The 23,240-nt window shown below is 36.0% G+C and overlaps 1 protein-coding gene across 1 annotated transcript; it reads left to right on the top strand.

Annotated features, from left to right (window-relative positions):
• The first annotated feature begins 11,440 nt into the window (after positions 1-11,440).
• On the top strand, positions 11,441-15,810 carry LOC140855634 (probable protein phosphatase 2C 78). Its single transcript, XM_073251836.1, has 4 exons — positions 11,441-11,965; positions 12,085-12,452; positions 14,940-15,176; positions 15,292-15,810. Exons 1-4 carry the CDS (start codon positions 11,707-11,709, stop codon positions 15,592-15,594), a joined length of 1,167 nt encoding a protein of 388 aa, XP_073107937.1. The 5' UTR covers positions 11,441-11,706; the 3' UTR covers positions 15,595-15,810.
• The last annotated feature ends 7,430 nt before the right edge of the window (positions 15,811-23,240 follow it).

Here is a 23,240-nt window from a genome sequence, read left to right as displayed (position 1 = left end):
TTTGGAGAGAAGCAGATAGGACCCACGGTACTGCTTGAGTTCCTTGCAAGCGATCTGACATTCATCCAACCACTTAAAAACTTTCATTTGCCTCAAGATTTTAAAGAAGGAGAGGTATTTCTCGATCGATCTTGAAATAAATTGACTGAGAGCCGCCATCCAACCCACCAAGCGCTGCACATCTTTTTTGGTACCTAGGTGTTTCATGTCCAGTAGTGCTTAGATCTTCTCCAGGTTGGTCTCTATCGCACGCTGAGTCTCCATAAATCCTAAAAATTTTTTCAAGATCACTACAAAAATACATTTATTCAGATTGAGTTTCATTTGGTGCTGTCTTAGCTCATCCAAAGCTTCTTCTAGGTTGGGTATGTACCGATCAGCCACAATAATTTTCACCAGCATATCATCAACATAGACTTCTATGTTGCATCAAATCTGACACTTAAATATCTTATTGATGAGGTGTTGATATGTAGCTTCTATATTTTTTAATCCAAAAGGCATCATCTTATAATAATACAAATTTTGATTGGTTATGAATGCAGTATTTTTCTTGCTTTCGGATGCCATCCGAATCTAATTGTGTCCTTAGAAGGTGTCCATAAAACTCAGTAGTTGGTGTCCCAAGGTAGCATCCACAAGCTGATCAATTTTCGAAAGAGAAAAGCCATCCTTTGGACACACCTTATTGAGATCGATATAATCAATATAAATCATCTATTTGCCATTTACTTTCTTGACCATGATGACATTAGCAAGCCACTCCAAATAGTGAGCATCTTGGATGAACCCATTATCAGAATTTTGTCCACTTCTTCCTTAATTGCTTGTTGTTACTCCAGGGGAGAAACTTCTCTTTTTCTACTACACTAGTCAATGCTCTGGATTCATATTTAACCTATGGACAATGACATTAGAAAAAATATCTAGCATGTTAGATGCTAACTCGATGAAGGTGTCTTCATTAGTCGATAGAAATGCCATTGGCTGATCCTTATTATTGGGCATCAGCTAAGAATCGATCTGAATCGTTCAATTCAGATATTCTCTGATGGGGACTGTGATAAGTTGCTTGGCTGATTCTCCATGGGACTCTTCTGACTTGTCTTTGTGATCTTCGATCAGTAGGATCTCTATTAGTCATTTTTCTTTGATTATAGTGAGATAATATTGCTAGATGAGCATTTGGTCTCCTTAGATTTTTCTAACCCCATTTTAGATTGGAAATCTAATGAGCAGATGATATGTGGAAATAATTACTTGCGATGCATTCAACCAGGATCTTTGAGAATTGTGTTATAACTCGAAGGAATGCAAATGACAAAGAAAGTGGGCTGAATAGTCATTTGTCGAGGCTATAATCCAGTGGCTCCTAGTAGAATGATCTCCCCTTCATCTACTATCAAATCCTCAGAGAATCGACCAAAGGGTATTAACTTTTTTTAGTCGAGTAGTTGGCATTCTCATTCATCGAAATGTATCATAAAACAATACATCAATTAAGCTACCATTGTTAACTAAAATTTTTTTATATCATAATTTGCTATTGCTATTGATATGATGATAGCATCATCATAAAGAGTTTGAATATTTCAGATATCATCATCAAAAAAAGAAATAACCTCTCCAATCCGTTGTGTTTTCAGGCCCTCAACTCAATCTTTTGACCTCCCACCACTATCGAAGTTCGAGATCATATTGATAATACCAACTGTTGGTCGATTGTTGTTGTTCTCCTCGTCAGACTGGTGCTGAGGTAGCTCCTTAATCATGTGCTCCTCGAATTCACGAACATACTTCTCGAGATAGCCTTTCCGAGTCAAAGCTTCAATTTCATTTTTCAATTGGAGGTAGTCCTAGATATCATGGTGGTGATCTCAATAGAAGTGACAGTACTTCCTTTTATTCCTCCTTATGGATGGAGTCTTTGTCGGTGAAGGTCAGCAGAGATATCGTTGGCCTTTGATCTCCATCCAGATTAGGGTTCAATGAGCAGTCAGAAGAGCATAATTGCTAAATCACCTATAGAGACTCCTCGACCTAAGACTCTTTGTTGGTTGGGAGGATTCTTCTTCAGCATAGATTACATGCAGATCCCCCCATCTCTGCTTTTTGTTGGAAGTCCTCCTCCTTTAGCATACTTACACATAATTTGGGCCTCTTCTACCTATGCATACTTTTGAGCCCGTGCTAGGAGATCGGTATAGTCCTTCGAAAAAATTTTATCGAGGAAGAAGATGAGATGCTCATTTCGAAGTCCTCTCTTAAGGACCGACATCGCCACCGACTAATCAAAATTGGGCATCTCCAGTGTGGCCGCATCAAAATATGCCATGTAATTATATAGAGATTTGTCCTCTTCCTACTGAGTCGAGAAGAGACTATCATCATTCTTTAGCTGTGCTCAATTATTGTCGAAGTGGATGATACACAATTTTTCAAGCTACTCAAATAAATAAATGGACTCTGATTGGAGCCTGAAGTACCATACTCACGCTGTCTTAAGAGTGGCCAAGAAGATGATGCAGAGGAGCACGTCCAAGGCATCTTAAAGCATCATGAGGGTTTCATAACCCTCCAAGTGGTCAAGGAGGTCCAAAGAGCCATCTATAGTTCTATCTACGGCATCTTAAACCAACTCAGAATCGATTCCTGCAATATGATGTAGGAAATGGGTGGCCGAGAGTTGAAGCTAGGGTCATCATTAATCTTTTGGCTATCAGTTTGCATCTCGCTTAAATGATACTCAATCTCTCGGATTTTCTGATCAAGATCTTCCTCTCGATAAGATTTTCTGAGATGTGGAGGGTAGCTTGGGATCAAATCACTGCTGTAAGAGGTCAGGGAGTGCCGAGATTGCTCCTCCTTCCTCAAGCCTCAAGGGGATAGTGATCACCATGCAATGGGAATAGAATAATGCACGCATTGGAGTCTAGTTTCACACTCCAGGGGGGATCCGATGGCTGTGCCAAAAAGGTGTTGCCTGATGAGCAGGTTTTTAGGATTATCGTTGCTCAACGACCTATTGAAGTTGCTATGCGACATTGGTCAAAGTGTGGATCTATTGGACCAAGGTATTAGATTGCTATCAATCCGCCATCATGGGTGGTTGTGTAGGTCCCTCTGGGACAGACATTGCATGGCACCAGCTAAGCTATGTCGAGATGACTATCGATGGGAGGTAATGGAGTTGTTGTGTACTCTAATCCTCACCATGATTTTTTTTCCTTTGTTGTTGGATCAAAAAATGCTTCCTCTGATGCTAAACTGTTGCCACAAGGCTGCAGTATGAAGAGAGTATGGCTGTGGTCGATGCTTGTCCAATCTAGGGCTCGATGGTCAGTAGAGATCTGAGGATGGATGATTACTTCCAAATTTTGAAAAAAAAGTCCGATCACTGAAGATTCTTTACTGGAGAATCCTTCGATACTTAAGTTAGTCGGAGATTTGGGAATAATGAGAGAGAGAGAGAGAGAAAATGAGTAGATGTTTTTGATTTTTTTAGAGAAGCTCTTACTAGAAAGTCCTTTGTGCTCCTTTTATAGAAGGAGTGAAGCAGTACACTATCCCATTAATTAGTAACCACCATGAAGAATTAAGACCCATGATTATATTGATCATGAGTAATGAACAATAAGTGGCATTAACTTACATGCCACGTTCTCCTGTAACTATCCGAGATTAGAGAAAATTTTCATCAACCCATGTTCTCTCCTATAATAGTCCAATTAATGCCTTGAAATTCTCTATGAGTAGTCGGCTCAAATCCGAGCATAGAGTCGGCATGAGCACAACACATCATCAAGTTACGACCGAGGAAATAGGTTAATTCCCCTCTAGCCGCCCAATCTTCATTTTGAGGAAACTGAAGTGGGTGCTGGTGGTTTGAAGAGAAAAGATCGAGATCAAGTGGTATGCTCACACAATAAATAAGATCTAAACTACTCTGGAGAGGGTGATTTATATGTTTTAATTGCAGGGTAAAAGAATCACATTTTGTATTTTTATATAAAACATAAAATTTTTGTAAATAACAAAATATCTAAGATATATATAATGTAACACACGTCAAAATAAAGAAGCATGATAATAATTAAGTGTTTTAGGAGAATCCTCTTACTTGTGTAGCTACATTTAAACATAATAGAATCTTGTGGGGAGGTTTTAACTTGATGACTTTTCTTTCTTTCTTTCTTCCTTTATTTTTTTATTTTTTTATTTAAGTTGTGATTTCTATTTGTAACATCTTCTATGCAAGACATTAATATTTTAGGAGACTCAAATAGCTTCAACAAACATTTTTTGAAGCTAACAAAGGGATTGGATAATTTGGCTTAAAGAGCTTGAGATCATAAGCAGCTCAACTTTTGAATCTTCCTTGAGAACGCGACTAACTTAATATCCTAGCTTGAAATCTAGGTTGGAAACTTAAGAGTTATCTGAATATTGATGAATTCCATTAATAAAAGTTCTATTTGAGTGTTGTAAAACAAATTCAATACTAAAATGAAGCTATGGCCATTCTTCTTTTTTCCACTTTGTTGGATGTTCAATCTTTTTTTTTTGGGGGTAAGGTGTTCGATCTTTTTGTCATCTTCAATTGTAGTTCATAAACATAAGTGTTCACATTATTTAATTAAATTTTAAATATTCTTTTAGTCATATCCTGCCATTTGAGTATCTGTTTCACCGAACATTGCATGTTCTTCTCTACATGTGTTCCAATATTAAAATAGCATTCCTATTCATAACTATATTTTGACATATAACTCCGAAGCTATATTGCAAATAATACACCATATTCTCTTTTTTTGCATACAACCTTTGAGATACTCATTAATAACCATTTTTATCAAATTACTAATCAATGATAATGGTAGAATATATTCTCTTTTGAAGCTTTCAATCAAACTTAGCTAAAAATATTCTCAATCATACAATCAAGATAATGATTACATTTGCATGATATCAATAATGATGATAATATTCTCAATCATATTCGATGATATCTGAAATTATATCCTATATGCTCTATGTAGGCCAAGTCATAAAATAGTATGAAGTATCTAATTGTCTCCTTAGTTCACGAGCAACTGTCATCCTACTTTGTTTCCTTGTTACATTCATATTCTATGAGTTTGAGGATGAGATTCCTATTTAGTCAATAAAGAAAGCATCTTCTTTTTGCTTAAGAGTGAAGTAACTCTAAACAGTGTAACATATGATAATATTATTACTAATTCCCTCTTATGTAGTTTTCAACTATGTCAAATTTTTTTTCTATCTTCCATTTGAATCCTAATAGAAACAAAACCAAGCCTTATCAGTACAGGCATGAATATTGGTGCCAAAATCTAATCACCAATCTAAATTTGAAAAGATATGGCTAACAGTAGGTACAAAAGTTACTGATCTAAAGGTAGTATTTGAAGGTCCAGCCTCTATCATATTGATTTGAGATTTAGGTTGGTATAGTTGATCCTTCTTATAAGTGGTGATATTTTTTTTCTTTTTATAAAAACAATCAACAACCAGATGGTTGTTCCAACCACAAATATAGCAGAACCTTCCATCATTATTCTTCTTATTCCCTTTTGGCTGATTGGGTTTAGGTTTGTCTTTAGGATCTTTATCTGTGGGTTTAAAGTTCCTCCCCTTAGGTTTAAAATTGTGATTTTAAAATTGTCTAGACCGATGATCCTTAAAGTTATGATTCTTATTTTGATAATTAACCTCAATTAAGTTAACCTTGGTTTATAGCTGATTCTTTTTAGTCTCCCTAAATCGATATTCTAATAGATTGGATGACTAATCTAAGACTAAGTGTTCCTTAGGTTCTCCTAAGTTCTTGGGTAAAATTAGACTAAGAAGATGGTAACTTACAATTAAACAAGTAATTTGTTAATTTTCATCTGACATGGAACTACCCCTATGAATCTCATGGATATAGTTTTGAAATTAGTGGATTTGGTCATTAATAGGGATATTGTCTATCATCTTATAACTGTTAAAGTCTGTAACAGTAAATCTTTGAGCACCTTTATTATCTCTAATATAAACATCTTTTAAGGCATACCAAAAGTCTTTAGCAGTCTTATACTTTTTGTAGGTTTCATACAACTTATCTGAAAGATAGCTAAAAATTCTAAACCTACAATAGAACTTAATTTTCTCTGAAGATTTATTCAATACAGGTTGAGTGTTTAAAGATTTAGAAGAGGATCTTTTTTAAGGATAAAGAAAAAAATTTTTATATCAAATATAAGGTCCAGAGTTATGAGTCAAGCTTCTAAATGTTCTTGCCATCTAGTAAATTGCAAACCATAAAATTTTCAGACTTGAGACTAGAGGCATCATCATTACCTATTCTAACAAATTTAGGAGAGAAAATTAGAGAGGAAAAAAAGATGAAATAAATGAGCTCCAAAAGAAACTCGAAAATTCTATTCGGTATTTCCATGATTCTAAATATTTTCCTTTGATTTTGAATAATCTTTAGAATTATTTTAGCCTTTAAAATTATTGGATTTAATTAGATCCAACAAAATGAATTATTGATAGAAATGATACTATTATATTGAAAAGTTAGTAATTAAATTTCAGGAAAAGAACAAGACTATTCCAACAATAAATTAAAATTTGACTTGTAGAATGCTAACCCAATTTTAATTCAAATAAGTTATGTACTACTCAGATTTAATGTTGGATTAGCACTTTATTAGATTCTTAAATATGATCCAGAACATCTTAGAATGTTGGAATACAATTTATAAAATATTCCAGATGTAGTCTAAGAAAGCTAATAGAATTTATTTTTCTTTATAGAAAATTAAAAAAATTAACTTATAGAAGATAGCAAAATCAAAATTAAAATTTTGGAAACATACACAATACTATCCTAAGATATATTTCTATTCCTCGTATAGAAAATATCCAAAATACCATTCCAAGATTAGACCTGTCAACGGATCGAGTTCAGATCGAAACCTAGATATCCAGATTCGAACCCGATTTTAGTTATTGGTACCGGATCTGGACCTGAATAACAGACGGATCTAGCCTTGAAGTACCAGATCCAGACCCTAAAAGGGTCCCAGATATCCAGATCCGATTTCAAGATTCGAAACTCATATTTAAAGTCTAAAAAAAAAATCTAAAAATTATACAATAATTTAAAAAAAATATCTAAAAATTATACAATCATATAATCATACAAATAAAAGTATAAAAATTATTCAAATTCAACAAGTAAAATTCTAATTAAAGCATCCAAAAATATAACAACATACAATTATAATATATATATATATATATATATATATATATATATATTATTCGGATCCCGGATCTATCGGGTCTGGATATTTATTATTCGGATCCTGGATCTATCGGGTCTGGGTATTAAATATCCAGACCCTATCTGTTTACATAATGGTTTATCAGATCCGGGTCCGGATAAATGGGTCCAATACTAATACCAGATCCAGATTCGTTAGGTAAATACCCACAGGTCTTGGTCTGAACTCGGTCCGTTGACAGCTCTACCCAAGATATGATCGAAATCCTTTGCCTGTGAGTAGGGGTGAGCAAAAATCGAACTTGAACCAATCAAACTAATGAAACCGAACCAAACCACATGTTTGGTTGGGTTTAAAATTTTATTCGGTTTGATTTGGTTGGTTTTTGATATATAAAAAATAAATTTAGATTGAACCAGATTTGTCAATAAATAAAATCATTTTCAAACTGAACCAAACCAGCTTTAATAAAATGATGTTGTTTTAATTAGGGTATTATTTATGTTAGAGTATTAATGTATTAGAAAATTATTCTAGATTTATGGTGTTATTTATCAATTTGGTTTTGTATTGATTAGCCTTAAACCCTAAATGACTTACTAGATTGTTTATTTTTGTTGTAATGTGTTGCGGATCTTTATCTTAATCCTTAATGATGGTATTTATTTAAAAATTTTATTTTGTTGAGTGACAATATTTTATGACAATTTAAATCATTTTACTTGATAAATTTTCTTGTGGTACTCTTATGTAAGAAGAAAAATAGTCTTCATGAATCACAAAAATAAATAAATAAATAAATAAATAAATCGATAAATCAGACCAAACTAGATCATTTAAACCATATTGGTTTGATTCGGTTTCAATCTTCTATTGGTTCGGTTTGATTTCTAGAAATGTCAAACCGTTTAAGGCTGGTTTGGCTTAGGTTTGAACATGAAATCGATCCAAACCGGATCATGCTTACCCCTACCCACAAGCATGACCATGGAGGAGGTTGGTGAAAACTCTTCCAGTATTTAGAAAAATGAAAAAAAGAAGAGATATTGTAATGGAAAAGATTATGAAGGGAAATTGAGAAAAAGCTTATCTGAGGGCTTCGACAAACCCTTTTCTCATATAAAGAGCTCCAACAATCTTTCTACTACTGATATAGGACTAAAAGATCTCAATAAGGTAGCCAAAGGAAAAACATCTTTGGAAAGTAACTTATTTAAAAATTTTAAATTTTTAAATTTAAATTTCGCTGCAACCCCCGCCCCGCCTCCCACCCCAGCCAATATATACCTATGTTTTGCAATACCAAATTGTGAAAGAAATAAAATCTCATTTTCACCTTATTTCTCTACTCACTCAGTCACCTGCAGCAGTTGATGCTGATCTCTATTATTGTTGACTAATATTGTTATGGTTACGTATTCAGATGTGCCAGATTCCTTGATATATACCATGTCCATTATCTTTTTAGGTTCCTCTCCTATGTACTCTGGTGTTCTATTAGGCTTGTAACTGTCTTGACAAAAACTATCTTGTAACTGACATATTTTTCTTTGGTAATGAAAGCTTAAAGCTTCTGAATGTTACCCAAAAAACAAAAAAAAAAAAAATCATTATTCAAGTTTTCCAGAGGAAATGATCAAAGATATGAGAGAGCAAAGGCACAGCATGAGGTAAATGGTATCTAAACTATTTGTACCAACCATTATCCATTGGCAAAGACTCCCAAATAAATCTACTCACAGAGCCTCATCTTCTTAATTTATTTGGGTATTAACTTGTAACAGCTGCTACGCAGTTGGAGAGAATGCTTTATATGTTTTAATTGCATTGGAAAAGTATCATGCTTCGTATGTTTGTATAAAATATAAGATTCCTATAAATAACAAAATATCCAAGATATATATAATGTAACACACTTCAAAATAAAGAAGCATGACAATAATAAGGTGTTTTAGGAGAATCCTTTTACTTGTGTGGCTACATTTAAACATAATGAAATTTTGTTGGAAGATTTTCACTTGCTAATTTTTCTTTCTTTCTTTATTATTTTTATTTTTTTATTTGAGCTGTGATTTCTGTTTGTAACATGTTCTATGCAAAACATTAGTGTTTTAGGAGACTAAAATAGCTTCAAGAAATATTTTCTGAAGCAAACGAAGGGTATGGATAATTTGGCTTAAAGAGTTTGAGACTCTAAATAGCTCAATTTTGGAATCTTCCTTGAAAATGTGACTAACCTAATATCCTAGGTTGAAATCTAGGTTGGAAACTTAAGAGTTAACCGAATATTTGTGGATTCCACTAATAAAAATTCTATTTGACTGTTGTAAAACAAAATCAATATTAAAATAAAACTTTGCCCATTCTTCTTTTCTCCACTTTCTTGCATGTCCAATTTTTCTAACTTCTTCAAGTGCCGTTGATAAACATTCATATTATTTAATTAAATTATATATATATTTTTAGTCATATGCTGCCATGTGAGTATCTGTTTCACTGACCATTCTATGTACTTCCCTATATCTGTTCAAATATTAAAATAATATTTTATTTAAAAAAATATTATAATAGCATTCCTATTCATAACTACATTTTGACGTATAACTCTGAAGCTATATTGCAAATAGTACACCACATTCTCTTTTTTTTTTTGTATACAACTTTGAGATACTCATTAATAAATATTTTTACCTAATTACTGATCAATGATAATGATGGAATATGTTCTCTTTTGAAGCTTTTAATCAAACTTAACAAAAAAATATTCTCTATCATAAAATTAAGATAATGATTACATTTGCATGATATCAATAATGATGATAATATTCTTAATCAAATTTGATGATATCTGCAATCAAATTCTATATGCTCTATATAGGTCGAGTCATATCATAGTACGAAGTATCTAGTTGTCTTCTCAGTTCATGAGAAACTATCATCCTACTTTGTTTTCTTGTTACATTCATATTCTATGAGTTTAAGGTTGAGATTCTTGTCCAGTCAATAAAGAAAGCATCGTCTCCTTACTTAAGAGTGAAGTAACTCCAGACAGCATAATATATGATAATATCACCACTAATTTTCTCTTATGTAGTTTTCAACTATATCAAATTTTTTCGCTCTTCCATCTCCTCGTAAATTTTTAGAGCTGTCTTGTAGTGGCAACAAGGACTCTTGGTGTGAAAACGTATTAAACTAGAAAGAAATAGGATTGCAAACCGAGCAGATTGGACTGAGATATGTTTGACCTCGATCCAACCTAACTTGTATTTTGGTCATGATTTTAGACTAGGGCCCAACTCATTAGCTCATCCAATCGGGTCAACTGAATGGATTTTAAATCCAACAAGTTATCTGGGTTAGACCGAGGTCAAGTATGACCTAGACCCAACTTCAAATATTTGGATTCCAATTAGGACCAGATAGGATTTGCAGTTTGAGTCAGATATCTAATTATTCTATTATAGTTAAATATAATAATTAATGGTTAAACAATAACATATTAAAAAAATAAAAATAGAACTAGAAGGAGACAACTTAAATTTGAATTCCTTTGAAGAAAAATTATGCATGCAATAGATCACTCTTAAATTTACAAACTATGAAGTTTAAAACACATATTGATATACTTGAGAATATTATAAAAAAGAATACACAAAAAAAAAAAAAAACAATGATACAAACACTTAAATATAATTAAGTGAAAATATATATAAGAGGAGATGCTGAATTTAAAAGAAAGTTTATCTAATTAATCGGAATAGATATTTATAGCAAAGGAGAGGGAGGTTTTATATGGTTGGAGTTTTTGAATCGGGTCAGATTAGATCCGAGTCAGGTTCAGGTTCATTGTCTGTTGATCCAGACTAGATCTGATTAATATAAAGTTGGGTTTGGGTGAGAAATACATAACCCAGGCTCCGCCGAAATTTAAAATGGGTCCAACCATTGGTCCCAACTCAACTTATAGATCCTGAATACCGGATCTAACCGGGTTGGGATCGTGCCGGGTCATGGTAAACCCGACCCAATTGCAGCCGCGAATTTTACACGTCAGTGGCGTATCAACCAAGCAAACGCGCTGGAGTAAAACCATTTGTGGCACCTCCTGCCATAAGCCAGCCTCCTTGCCAATCCCAACCGCGTTCCACGAAGAGGAGATAAAGTCCCGGCTCGCGTCCCCGCACCTTCCTCTCTGTTCTCTTAGCGCGTTGTCCACGCGAAGTTTCGCCGTCTTCGCGTCAATACCTTCCATCTTCTCCCCCCCTCACCCACCTCTACCCATCTTCCACTCTCCCCCCCGTTCCTTCGAAGAATTCAAAGACGAAGCGTCGGAAGAAATCTCCAAAACCCCGAGTTCCGGCTCTTTCGGTTCTTGAGATCCTGAGATCGTCCGACGGCGGCGGTGATGCTGCGATCGTGCTTCCGGCCGCTGGAGCGGTGCTTTGGGAGGCTTGGTGGTGGGGATGGGCTCTTGTGGCACCTGGACCTCAAACCTCACGCCACCGGCGACTTCTCCATCGCCGTCGTCCAGGCCAACCACTCCCTTGAGGACCAGGGCCAGGTGATCACATCCCCCTCCGCCACCTACGTCGGCGTATACGACGGCCATGGCGGCCCCGAGGCATCCCGTTTCGTCAACAGCCGCCTCTTCCCATACCTCCACAGTACCGTCTCCCTCCCTCTTCCCCTTTTTGATGCGTTGATCGATCCATTTCGACTTTTCTCTCGATTCGATCGTCAAAATCGCTTTTTTATCTGATGCAATCTGGTCGTAATTGGGCAGAGTTCGCGAAGGAGCAAGGGGGTTTGTCGGCGGACGTGATCAAGAAGGCATTCGACGCGACGGAGGAGGAGTTCTTGCATTTGGTGAAGCGATCATGGCTGTCGCGGCCGCAGATGGCGTCAGTGGGTTCGTGTTGCCTCGTGGGGGCGATCACGGAGGACACGGTCTACGTGGCGAACCTGGGGGACTCTCGGGCCGTGCTTGGCCGCCAGAGCACCAACGGAAGGGCGGTGGTGGCCGAGCGGCTCTCCACCGACCACAACGTTGCCGTAGAGGAAGTCCGGAAGGAGCTCACCGCGCTCCACCCGGACGATTCCCATATCGTGGTACACAGCCGAGGGGTCTGGCGGATTAAGGGGATCATTCAGGTGAGGAAACCCTGGCCTTCTTCTTTACCGTTTCTAATAATTTTCTTTTACTTTCTTAAATTTCTGTGATTATTAGGTTTTGTTTTTTCCCTGGAGGTTATCCACACAAGCTGCCAATGGGTGATATTTAGATTTGTAAAGAGCGTCTCAAGATTTTTTTTCTTTTTTTTAAAAAAAGCAAGGTACAAATTTTCAGATTTCTCAAGTTTCGAGATATGATTTGTAGGTTAATGTGATTTGTTCTTCGAAAATGAGATTTATATAGGTATTGGAGTGTCCATTTGTTCTGTCATGTTATCCTGTTATGAATTAATGGAGAGTAGATATTATCGTAATCCTGGAACTGGACCAGACCATGATTTAGATAATGATTTGATGAGTTAACTGTCTGTTACCACATATTCCTTGCAGAGCGCTGAGTTAAGACTGTCCAAATTTATATTTTCTTGTTTCTCTGATTTATTTCTCATTTTATTTGCACTGATTGGGTCGAGATGTTTGGGGCTGACCTGTAATTCTATACAGCAAATTCTAAAGCATGAGTTTGACTGTCCCAATTATACATGTTATTCTGGAGATGCCTTTAGTTAGGAAAATGCCAAAGATCACCCATCAGCTCACTGCTCAGTTGACCAGTTTGATGTGGAAATGAGCTGAGCAGTAGGCAGGGCTTGATGGACTCAGCCGGCCTTGCAGTGTACTGCTTCAATCCCTTACTGCTTTGTTAGACTGGTGAACTGAGCAGTGATCTGACAGATGAACTGTAGTCATGCTCTTCTAATTATATCACTTTATAGGCAACTTCTTTCATGTTTGTGCTTGATGACCTGTGTGTCAGTTGATAATTTGCTCCATCAGCCTAGCCCTGTTAGTATGTTGATAAAATTTCTCTAATCAGTGTTCAGTTCTGTTGGTAGAACTGTGTCGTGAAACTATCTTTCTTATGTAATTAATATATTTGGTCAAATATATAGGGGTATTAAACCATGTGATTGGCCTTTGACATCGAAACTTTTTAGATTTATTGATCTGGTGGAATCTTATGCATTTCCTCATTGAGCTAAGGGCCCAAGGTAAGATGGATTGGTTTTTAATTGAAAATGCTTAATGTAGATCAAGCTTTATGTTTAGAATCATTGAAACAATGTCCTACCCGTGGATTTCATTACTGCAGATGGATATGAGACTATTAAATGAATTCATTTTTCCTTAATTCCTCGGGACCTTTTCTTTTGGTTCTTGTAACATTGTCGTCCATTCTGAGTTCCAATATCTTTTCTCCCCACTGCTGACTATTATTTTTTAAATATCACTATTCCAATCAATTCATGTAATTTATGTTTATGTTTAGTTTCTACTGCAGTGATACTTGGATATTGCCTAATGTTATCATAAGGTCAGTCTTTCCAAACAGTATCTAATCTTTTAAGTCGGTGTGCTTTGTGTCAAGATGCTTTAGTTCAGATTGTTTTAAAAAAGCAATGTTCCTTTTCCAGGGTGAAGTCCCAGCTTTTTATGTCCTGTACTTGGATGCATCACACCGTATTCTTTAGTCATCATTCAGATGGAAATCTTCTTTTTGAAAGCACTTATGGTATGCATAACCAACTTTGGAGAATATATTCTCTGTAAAGTGAAAAGGTTGAACAAGTTGAGGCATATCATCTTCTATGTTAGTATGTGTCTTAAGCTGATAATTGCAACCAACTCCAGTGTATGGGCATTCAGTCTTTGACATGGATGGCCTTTTGGTGTTGTGGGTAAGAAAAGGTCTAATTTGTTGGATCCTGTGGGCATTTCATTGGACTTCCAGCTTCCACTTTATTATCTACATCTTCATGCAACACCATTTTTGATAATTGCATAGGCTAAGTGTCTTTGTGTAGCTTGGGTTATCATAACCCGCAATTTAGTTCTGTGCTTTTTCTTTTTCTCCTTAGAGAAACAGTTAATAGATATTCTGAAAGTTCATTCATTCTATAGACAACATTTTATTGTATTTGCTCTTTATATTTTCTGGGCTTGGTTGGTCAGAGTTCCGGAGGGGGGAGCTTTGGTGGTTGTGAGTTTTGGCTGCCAGCACCAAGTAAGACTTTGAGGGCTCTCCATAATTGTAGCTCAAAGTGAGAAGATGATTATATTGATATTTTAAGTGGCAACGTTGACATTTTCTGTTTTGCATGCTCTTAACATGCTTAATGTGTGTCACCTGATATCTTCAAATATGACGTACCTTATGGTTTGACTGACCTTAACTGACAGCTTCAAAGATGTAATCTTTAAAAATAACACATGAAATCTCTGTCACTGTACAAATCAAATGGTTATGGCTTCTAATGCATAAGCCTATACATTGTTATCTATGACAATATATCTGATGTGCATGTCCGTGGACTTTGGTCATATATAAAATAAATTTTACATGCAGATGACAGGTTTACAATGGAAATGATTTATATCTAACCCTGCTATTTGCCCTCTGGTTAGGTATCAAGGTCCATTGGGGATGTCTACCTGAAGAAACCTGAGTTCAGTAGGGACCCATTATTCCAGCATTCTGTTTCTCCTGTTCCATTGAAGCGACCGGTTATGACTGCAGAGCCATCAATCCAGACCCGTAAGCTTAAACCAAATGACTTATTTTTGATATTTGCATCAGATGGGCTCTGGGAGCAATTAACTGATGAGGCTGCAGTTGAGATAGTCTTCAAGAACCCAAGAGCAGTAAGCTCTCTTTTTTTCCATTTCTTTATTCTAACATGTTGACCGGTTTTCATATTTAATCATTCCCTTCTCGTAGCAATCTAAACATTCCACATTGATGTTCAAATTTCTGCAGGGAATAGCAAAGAGATTAGTGAGAGCTGCCCTTAATGAGGCTGCAAGAAAAAGGGAAATGAGATATGATGATATAAAACGGATAGAGAAGGGAGTGAGGCGCCATTTTCATGATGACATCACTGCCATAGTGATCTTTCTTGATCAGCACCGGCAAGGAGGTCAATCCAGATTTAGTGGGAGGACTTACGACTGCACTAGTGCACCTGTTGACATATTCTCTCTAAATTCTGATGAATCAGAAGACCCTCTTCGGTCGGTAGATTCAAAGTTTGACGTACATGATTCGTACGTACGTATATGATGAGTTGTGTTGGATGTCGCTTGCCCTTATGGCTGACACTCTAACAATGGTGGTGAACAGAAGAGTTTTGAATAAGAATATGAGATGTGGTGTACATAATAATGTTTGTTCAGTTTGTTTACATGATCAAAATTTTTGGTGCTCATTACATTTTTTTTTTTTCTTCTTTCCATCAATTTTCTCTTATAGTTATAGAAGGGGTTCTTTCTTCCAGTACACTGGGTTGTCAGAAGTTGTCATCAGCCGGCACTGAGTGCTTTTTTGTGACTTGCTGTTTGAATAGGCTCAACCAACCCAAGCACCAGTTCTTCTTTGCAGATTAACATGGTGGCCTTAGCTTTTTACCATCTGTGTATAATAGCCTCCGTGGATGATGAACTATTTGGTTGGTACTAGCTGTTGATTGATCTTTCTACTGTTTGCAGCATTCTTTTAAATTACTTCCAATGATACATGAAGATCCTATCCAGATTTAACACTGCAGGTTGCAAACAGTAGTTGCCAATTTTTACCTTTATTTGTCTTATGCTGCCCGCTGTTTTCTTTTGTACCGGGTGATGATGGTTGTAAGATAACTAGTCAAGTACTGTTGTTTGTTTCACGGGTCTGATAATGGATGGATATGAGAGCGTAAGCGAGGGAGGGAGAGTGCGATGGGATCCTGCGTGTCGTTCCTTGCCAGGTGAAAAAAAAATTCTGGAGATGGGTTGTTTTCTTCGTCATGCTGGGATCAGCCTCGGCCTCCCTCCCCCTCATCGGCATCGTGCCATCTCCACTTTCTGTGGGCCGCTGGATCCTTCCAGCTTAATCCAACTTGCTCAGCATTACACAGCCACTACCTTCTATTTTCGCAGATCTCGAATGTTTAGATTTTTTTTGATAAAATTATGTTCCTTTTACCCGTGCCTCTGGATTAGCTAAGATACTGTGGAGCAAACACCAATAACACCATCAATTAGCCTTTATTAGGATGCTAATAGCACGACAAATTACATTATTATGGGTCACAACCCTGTCTTCATCGCTCCTCTACATTGGGCATTTGGAATGAAAGCTAAAAGCATGTAGGTTAGTTGCATTATTTCTACGCAATCTAATGGGATGTGAAATTTTAAGTGTGTATGGCTTCAATTTTCCTTTTAGTGCTTCAGAAAATTGTGGTAGGCAAACTAGCTGCAATTCACCGTATGATGCGATGGTTATCAGAATTCAGTCAGCATTAATGGCTTCACTTGGTTTCTTGGAAGTATGGGTAAGATAATTGACTGTGAAATGAATTGAAAACGATGTTTTACCACAATTGATGGATGTGACTTTGTTCAAAGAAACACTTGATAAGCGACCTGAGTAAACTATATTCTATGCATGACATAAACTATTCATAGCATAAGGCTACAGACATGGACTCCACCACAAGCTTTGATGGTGGGATTTCGTCGTCTTACTTAGCTTTCTTAAGCTTGCCTTGATATAAAATGAACAATAGCATCATCATATTCAGTTTGCTCTTTTATTTGCTTTAATGAAGGAAATTCCAAATACAGCTATTGTTGTTCATTTATCCAAGCGCTCAAACTCGCCTACTCATCCTGATTGGAAAGTAGTTAGACTTTTGTTTTCTCTTTTCCCCCCAAAAAAAAAAAAAAATGTCATCGTACAAGGATTTGACACATGGCTTGAAGCTAAAGCCAGCCCACTGCAACCACTAATGCTGGCACTCCCATTAACACCACTGCAATTGTGGCACCACCACTATTAAAAAATCTTCTGTATCATTTTCTTTGTTTCTTCTCTTAATTCTTATCCTGTGGGGACAAAATGGTGGCAGTGGCAAGCTATCTAAGATTTTTTTTGGTAAATAAAATAAGTCTAGACTTGCACAGCCGAAATAGTCTAGAGATGGCCAGCGGATAGTACTGGATCAGCCGGAAATAAAAATTCTTGAGCAAACCACGCCCGCCAACACCACAACCCACCACCAACAACCCCACCCCTCCCCCAACCGGCATGACCCAGGCACATGCAGGCACGCGAGTGCCTGGATCGTACCGAATCCGTTAGGCCCGTTTTCAATTTTTTTATATCTAATATTAAATATTTTAAAAATAAAATTTTTATATTAATATTTATTTTTTTTAGATTTATAAATTTATTATTAATTAATTAAAATATTAAAAACTAAGTAACAAGTGACATAAAATAATATTAGTTATTTAAGTTTCATTACTTATTGTTGTTTTAATTGGAATATACATATAGAAAAGATTATGAAAAAATATCTCAAAATTTTTATTAATAATTAAATTATTTATTATTTAAATTATAAAAATATAAAAGTTAAAAAAAATTAAAAAAATACATCATAATTTTTATTCATATTAAAAAATAAAATTTAATATATTTTTAAATTATAATTATTGAAATTCTGTCTCGATGAGAGATGTTGTGGATTCGTTGGCGACGATTGTATTCGTATCATCTTTAGAACTTGCTAGATATCCGCCAACACCTTGGAGTCGGTTTTCCGCATCTAGCCATTCTTTGAAACTGATACACATCTCTATAGATTCTTTGATCATTATGCTTCTCTTTTCATCCACTGATGTTGAATGTAGACTTTGAAGTGACGATAGACATTGGTACAGTCAAGATATCCCGTGCCATAGCGGCAAGCAGCGGAAAGGTATTTTGTTGCGACTTCCATCATTGCAAAATATCAAAATTATTTAGCTAATTGAGATTGAGGATAGCGGTGATGTTGTTGGTGAGATAAAAATTTAATTCTAATAATAGGGATGATGAAAATGAATTACCATCTGATTGTTGTTATCGTTAGACTATTTGTTGCAACACATTGTGCTTTCCACTACTACTTATGCTTGATTATGTGGATATAGTTATGCCAGCTCTACTGCCTCCAAATCTGGCATCATACAAACTATACATGGTATAAAAATAATGTTCAATTGTCTCTTTATTACCAGTTGAATCGGTTAGCATGTACAGATAATATTCATCAAGTAAATAAACAACACTAGTCAATTTAATTCTAGAATCAAAAATAGCAGCAATAGAGTGTATGATAATTAACCTAGGCCAATATTCTTTTCGCTTGGAACCTAAGCCAATATTCTCTCCACTTAGCCTCCATTATGTGAACTAGTGGGGCCAAAGTTTCATCATTTCTATGTATAGAAAATTTTTCAATAATCTGAATAATATATATATAAAAATTCATAAAAAGTAGGATAATATATATTAAAAAAAAATTATTGCATTAAAAAATATTTCTAAAAAATCTTATAAAATTTTGATGACACATCAATCCTCATAAGTTAGAGGTTCCTCAAAAGGCATTTGAGAATTTACAAAAGCATTTATCAACTCAAAATATTCAAATGTATCACTTAACATAAGATTTGTGAAATTCCATCTATGCACAACTTTAAGTTTAAATTTTTTATATGCCTTACTGTGAGAGTTGCATAGTTGTTTGAAATCTTATTTTCTCAAAGGGGAATGCTCGATGAATCGGATGGCATCCTTAATTCGAGAGATCAAGCGATTTATAATATCTAATCTATTTTGCATACACAGGTCAAGTAGATGGCATATACATCTAATATGTAAGCAGTCATCATTTGAAATTGGATTTAATGATTGTTCCAGTAAAAAAATAGCAGTACTATTATTAGACTGATCATTATCAAAAGTAATAGATAATATCTTATTTTGAATGTCATAATATATTATAGTTGTCATAATAATATTTGAAATTATAAGTGCAGTGTGTGGAAATTCAAGTTATTCATGTTCCATTCATGGTCTATAAATTGCACAGTGCAAGAAATATAACTAGCACATTGGTAGTGAGCAGTTCAGATATCACAAGTCATTAATGCTCTATAATCTAAGGGTCTTAATAATTTTTGAAGCCCAACTCTCATTTCAATATAATGTTTCATCACTTCTCTGCGAAAAGTTTTCTCACTAATTCATTTATATTGGGATTGTCGATCTCATTGGATATATCGCTCTAATTTTTCTAACTCAGCTCTTATAAATGGTTCTTCCTCGTGAATTATCCACTTAGCAAACTCTTTACGTTGTATTTCTTGACCATATTGCTAAGAACTATGACTATCCCCAGCTAAATTCAATTGGGCTTAGATTTTTACGTCATATGTTTTATACAGTGTTTCAAGTGGCCAGTGCCATTAGATGACTTAGCAGTCAGAACGGCTTTGCATTTCTTATAAACTATCGTAGGTTCACTCTGGATATTTCTAGATTTATCAAAATCTTTCCATACCTCACTAATTTTTCTCCTAGTCTTACGAACACGAACACTAGTGATTTCTTGAGGAGTATTCGTCTCCTCATTGGGGGTCATACTAGGGGTGCTATCATAACAAGAATCCATTTATGCCAATAACAAAAAGTGAAAATAAAAAGATTAAGTTGAGAAGTATATACTCTTCACTGAAGATAGAGGATGAGAGCACTTGGTAGTTAACGCCAGTAGCTTGATCATTCAACTTTGAGATTCAAGCACACTTGAGCAAACTTGATTGTAAGTAAGCAAGTAAATAGAAAGAGCTTGTAAAGAGAAGAAGATTGAGAGTAAAAGAAGATTGGTAATATTAGAAACTTTTATGCTTCCCAAAATACCCTCACAAACTAGTCATTTATGACCATTGGTCGGGGTATATTGGTCTTTTGATAATTCTTGTTATCAGAAAATTATATTAATTGTCAAATGACCTCACTACCCTCAAATATAGCCATTATATGGCCGTTGGGGGGGGGGTTTAAAGTGATATTTTTTTAAAATTTTACCATTAAAATCAAAAAAATAATATTACCATTATGTTACCAGTATAGGTCTGTAATGGGTATAATCATGCCATGCTTGGCATGGCCCGATAGGAATGTAATGCGACGAGCTTTTTATTCAAGCTCGTCGTGCCGGGCTAGGCATGGCCCATGGGCCGTGTCGTGCCTAGTCTTAAATGGGTTCATGCCATGCTCGGGCCTGGGCTTACAAATCTCAGGCCCATCACGGCATAGGGATATGGGCTGTGCTTAGTATAGTCCATTATTATTTATTACAAGTCGTGCCAGACACGGTCCATTTTGAGCCAACATCAGGCCGCCAATAGGTAGCCTGGCCCGTTGGCCATCTTTCAAATGATCGAAGCTTAAAATATTAGCAAAACAAAATAAGAAAAGAAAAAGAAACAAAAGGAGAGGAAAAAGAATCTAACCAAACAATCCTTGTTGTTATTAGTCCAAGTTGATAAAAAAAAATTATTTCTCTAAATAAATTTCTCTACGATAATGGAGGGAAAGTTTTGAGCAATCACTATTTTTATTGCTCTATGTTGATAAGGCAAATTCATTCCTCTTAGTCAGCTTCTCTTACAAAAAAGTCAGATGAAAATTTTAGTGTTGGATATATGTGTGATACAGAGACAATATCATATGATAGTTATGATTTTAAATTTTTCCCTACACTTAAAATTATTTTTTTTGTAGTATTCATGAATGTAATGTTTTCTTTAATGTTTCTTATGCTATAACAAGTTTAAATTATTTCTTTTGGTAAGTATAACAAGAGTGGAGAGAGGGAGAGATGGTGCCATGCCACCTTATATTTCATTGAATAGGAAGAGCACGGAATGTTTTAGGAAAGTTATAGGGACACCTCTTAACTTAGGGCTGATTTAAAAAATGTCCCCTCAATTTTAAAAAGTTTCAAAGATTTTCCTAAAGTTAGCAAACTGTCCGAAATTGAATTCATCCCCATTGATAAACTGATATCATGTGACCGAATAATGATTCGATTGATGATGACAAAAATCTTGGTTCAGTTCTCCGCTACGAATTCGGATACCGACTCCAAGAGAGAGAAAAGAAATGGTACCCAGCCAAGGATGGACATAAACTCGTAAGCTACCGAGGGTAGGGATAATCATCTAGGATTTCTCAATTGTTCTTATGAAAAGGCTTAGAAACTAATGAGATGGTATGCTTTTAGGGAAAGACTTGATTTGTTATCACTTGTCTTGTTTTCATGAAACAAAGTCCGAGTATATAGATCAAACTCGGACGCTGCAGTCGTTCCTTGGAGCGGCCCTTCTGAAATAGCATTCTCACCAACTAGTGAGCTGTCATAGAGTCTCCCACTAATTCATACCGAACTCTTATGAGATTTTTTTTGGTAAATTGAGGAGCCAGTGGCTGTGCATTAAGAAAGCTAAGAAGAATACAGCAAAGTATGGATAATTTCACAGTACGAGACTCAAAGAAACTAAAATCTCCTGCACACAAAGACAAGTAGGAGGAAGGTCTGACAAAAGTATCAAATGGAAACAAAACAAGTCCTATAAACCAATAGAATAAACCAATAGACCATCAGCGTAATGAGATATAAACAGTAGTCTTTTAACACCAAAGAAGTAGTTGATGATTCACAATCTTGTATTTGTTGATGACAGCATTATAGTGTGTAAGTATTTGTTAGTTCAAAATAAGTGCCATAGCCTTCCAAATTGAGCAGCAAAACGAAGCAACTGCAATACCTTAACTGCAAAATGCATAAGTTGAGATACAAAACCAATGTGAAGACCAATGCCCATGACAGACATAGATTGAACTCTGCTGACATAAAACAGTGAGGTGCTGAGATGACCCAACAGCAGTATTTGAAGAAAAAAACAACCCAGTAGAAATAATAGGTATAGCCTAGAATAATGCTCTTCTATAAGATATACATGGAACTCATGTCCTCGAGAAAATTGAGGAGTCAAACCAAGACCAAACAGTGAGCAGTGACATGATCTCCCAATACACCTGAACTCATGATTTGATTAACCTGTATAGATGAAATGTATAGCAGTTGTCCCATAGTAGAAATTAAGAGGGAATTCTGGATGGTGAACCTGGCTTCTCCTGCACATTTAGAGATCAGAGCTTGCTGAATTTGCTCAATACAAATAGTCTGACAAAAATCCCAACGTAGAAGTAGAGAGGATAGTGGCAAAGAGTTCTATATATCTGATAAGGAAACAAAGAGTAACAAGTGCATGAAATTTTTGCATTGAAACCCCTGCAAAGATGGTATGAGGAACAATACCAGAAGCTTGTTCTTCCTCCCAATGCAGATGCATGCCCGCGAAGAGAAAAAGCAACATAAAAGCTGAACCCATTTAACCCATATGAAATAAATAGGCATAAAATATTTATTTTCATCCATGAACCTATTTGAATAACCTTCTAGTGGTTAAGGAGGAAAGGCCCAAGCCTGCTTAATTCTTTGTGTTGGGTATAAAATATCCTCAGCCGAAGTTCTCAGCAAGAAGCCAACTCCGCCCGGACTCCTACGGGAGCCGGGCTCCGTCACCGACATCGACTACAGAACAATTCTGCCCGAACTCCTACGGGAGCCGGGCTCCATCGCCGACATCGACTACAGAACAACTCCACCCGGACTCCTACGGGAGCCGGGCTCCGTCGCCGACATCGACTACAGAACAACTCCGCCCAGACTCCTACGGGAGCCGGGCTCCGTCGCCGACATCGACTACAGGACAACTCCGCCCGGACTCCTATGGGAGCCGGGCTCCGTCGCCGACATCGACTAC

Source organism: Elaeis guineensis, chromosome 2 (assembly GCF_000442705.2).
Source record: "Elaeis guineensis isolate ETL-2024a chromosome 2, EG11, whole genome shotgun sequence".
Lineage (NCBI taxonomy): Eukaryota > Viridiplantae > Streptophyta > Magnoliopsida > Arecales > Arecaceae > Elaeis > Elaeis guineensis.
Note: the sequence above shows the minus strand (reverse complement) of the source record. Positions and strands in the feature narration are given on the sequence as shown.

Bases quoted from the DNA above. Each gene is read 5' to 3' on its own strand.
- LOC140855634 (XM_073251836.1), top strand. From the start codon at position 11,707: ATGCTGCGATCGTGCTTCCGGCCGCTGGAGCGGTGCTTTGGGAGGCTT. The intron at 11,966-12,084 runs GTACCGTCTCCC...GTAATTGGGCAG, and splicing joins CCTCTTCCCATACCTCCACA to AGTTCGCGAAGGAGCAAGGG. The intron at 12,453-14,939 runs GTGAGGAAACCC...CCCTCTGGTTAG, and splicing joins GGATTAAGGGGATCATTCAG to GTATCAAGGTCCATTGGGGA.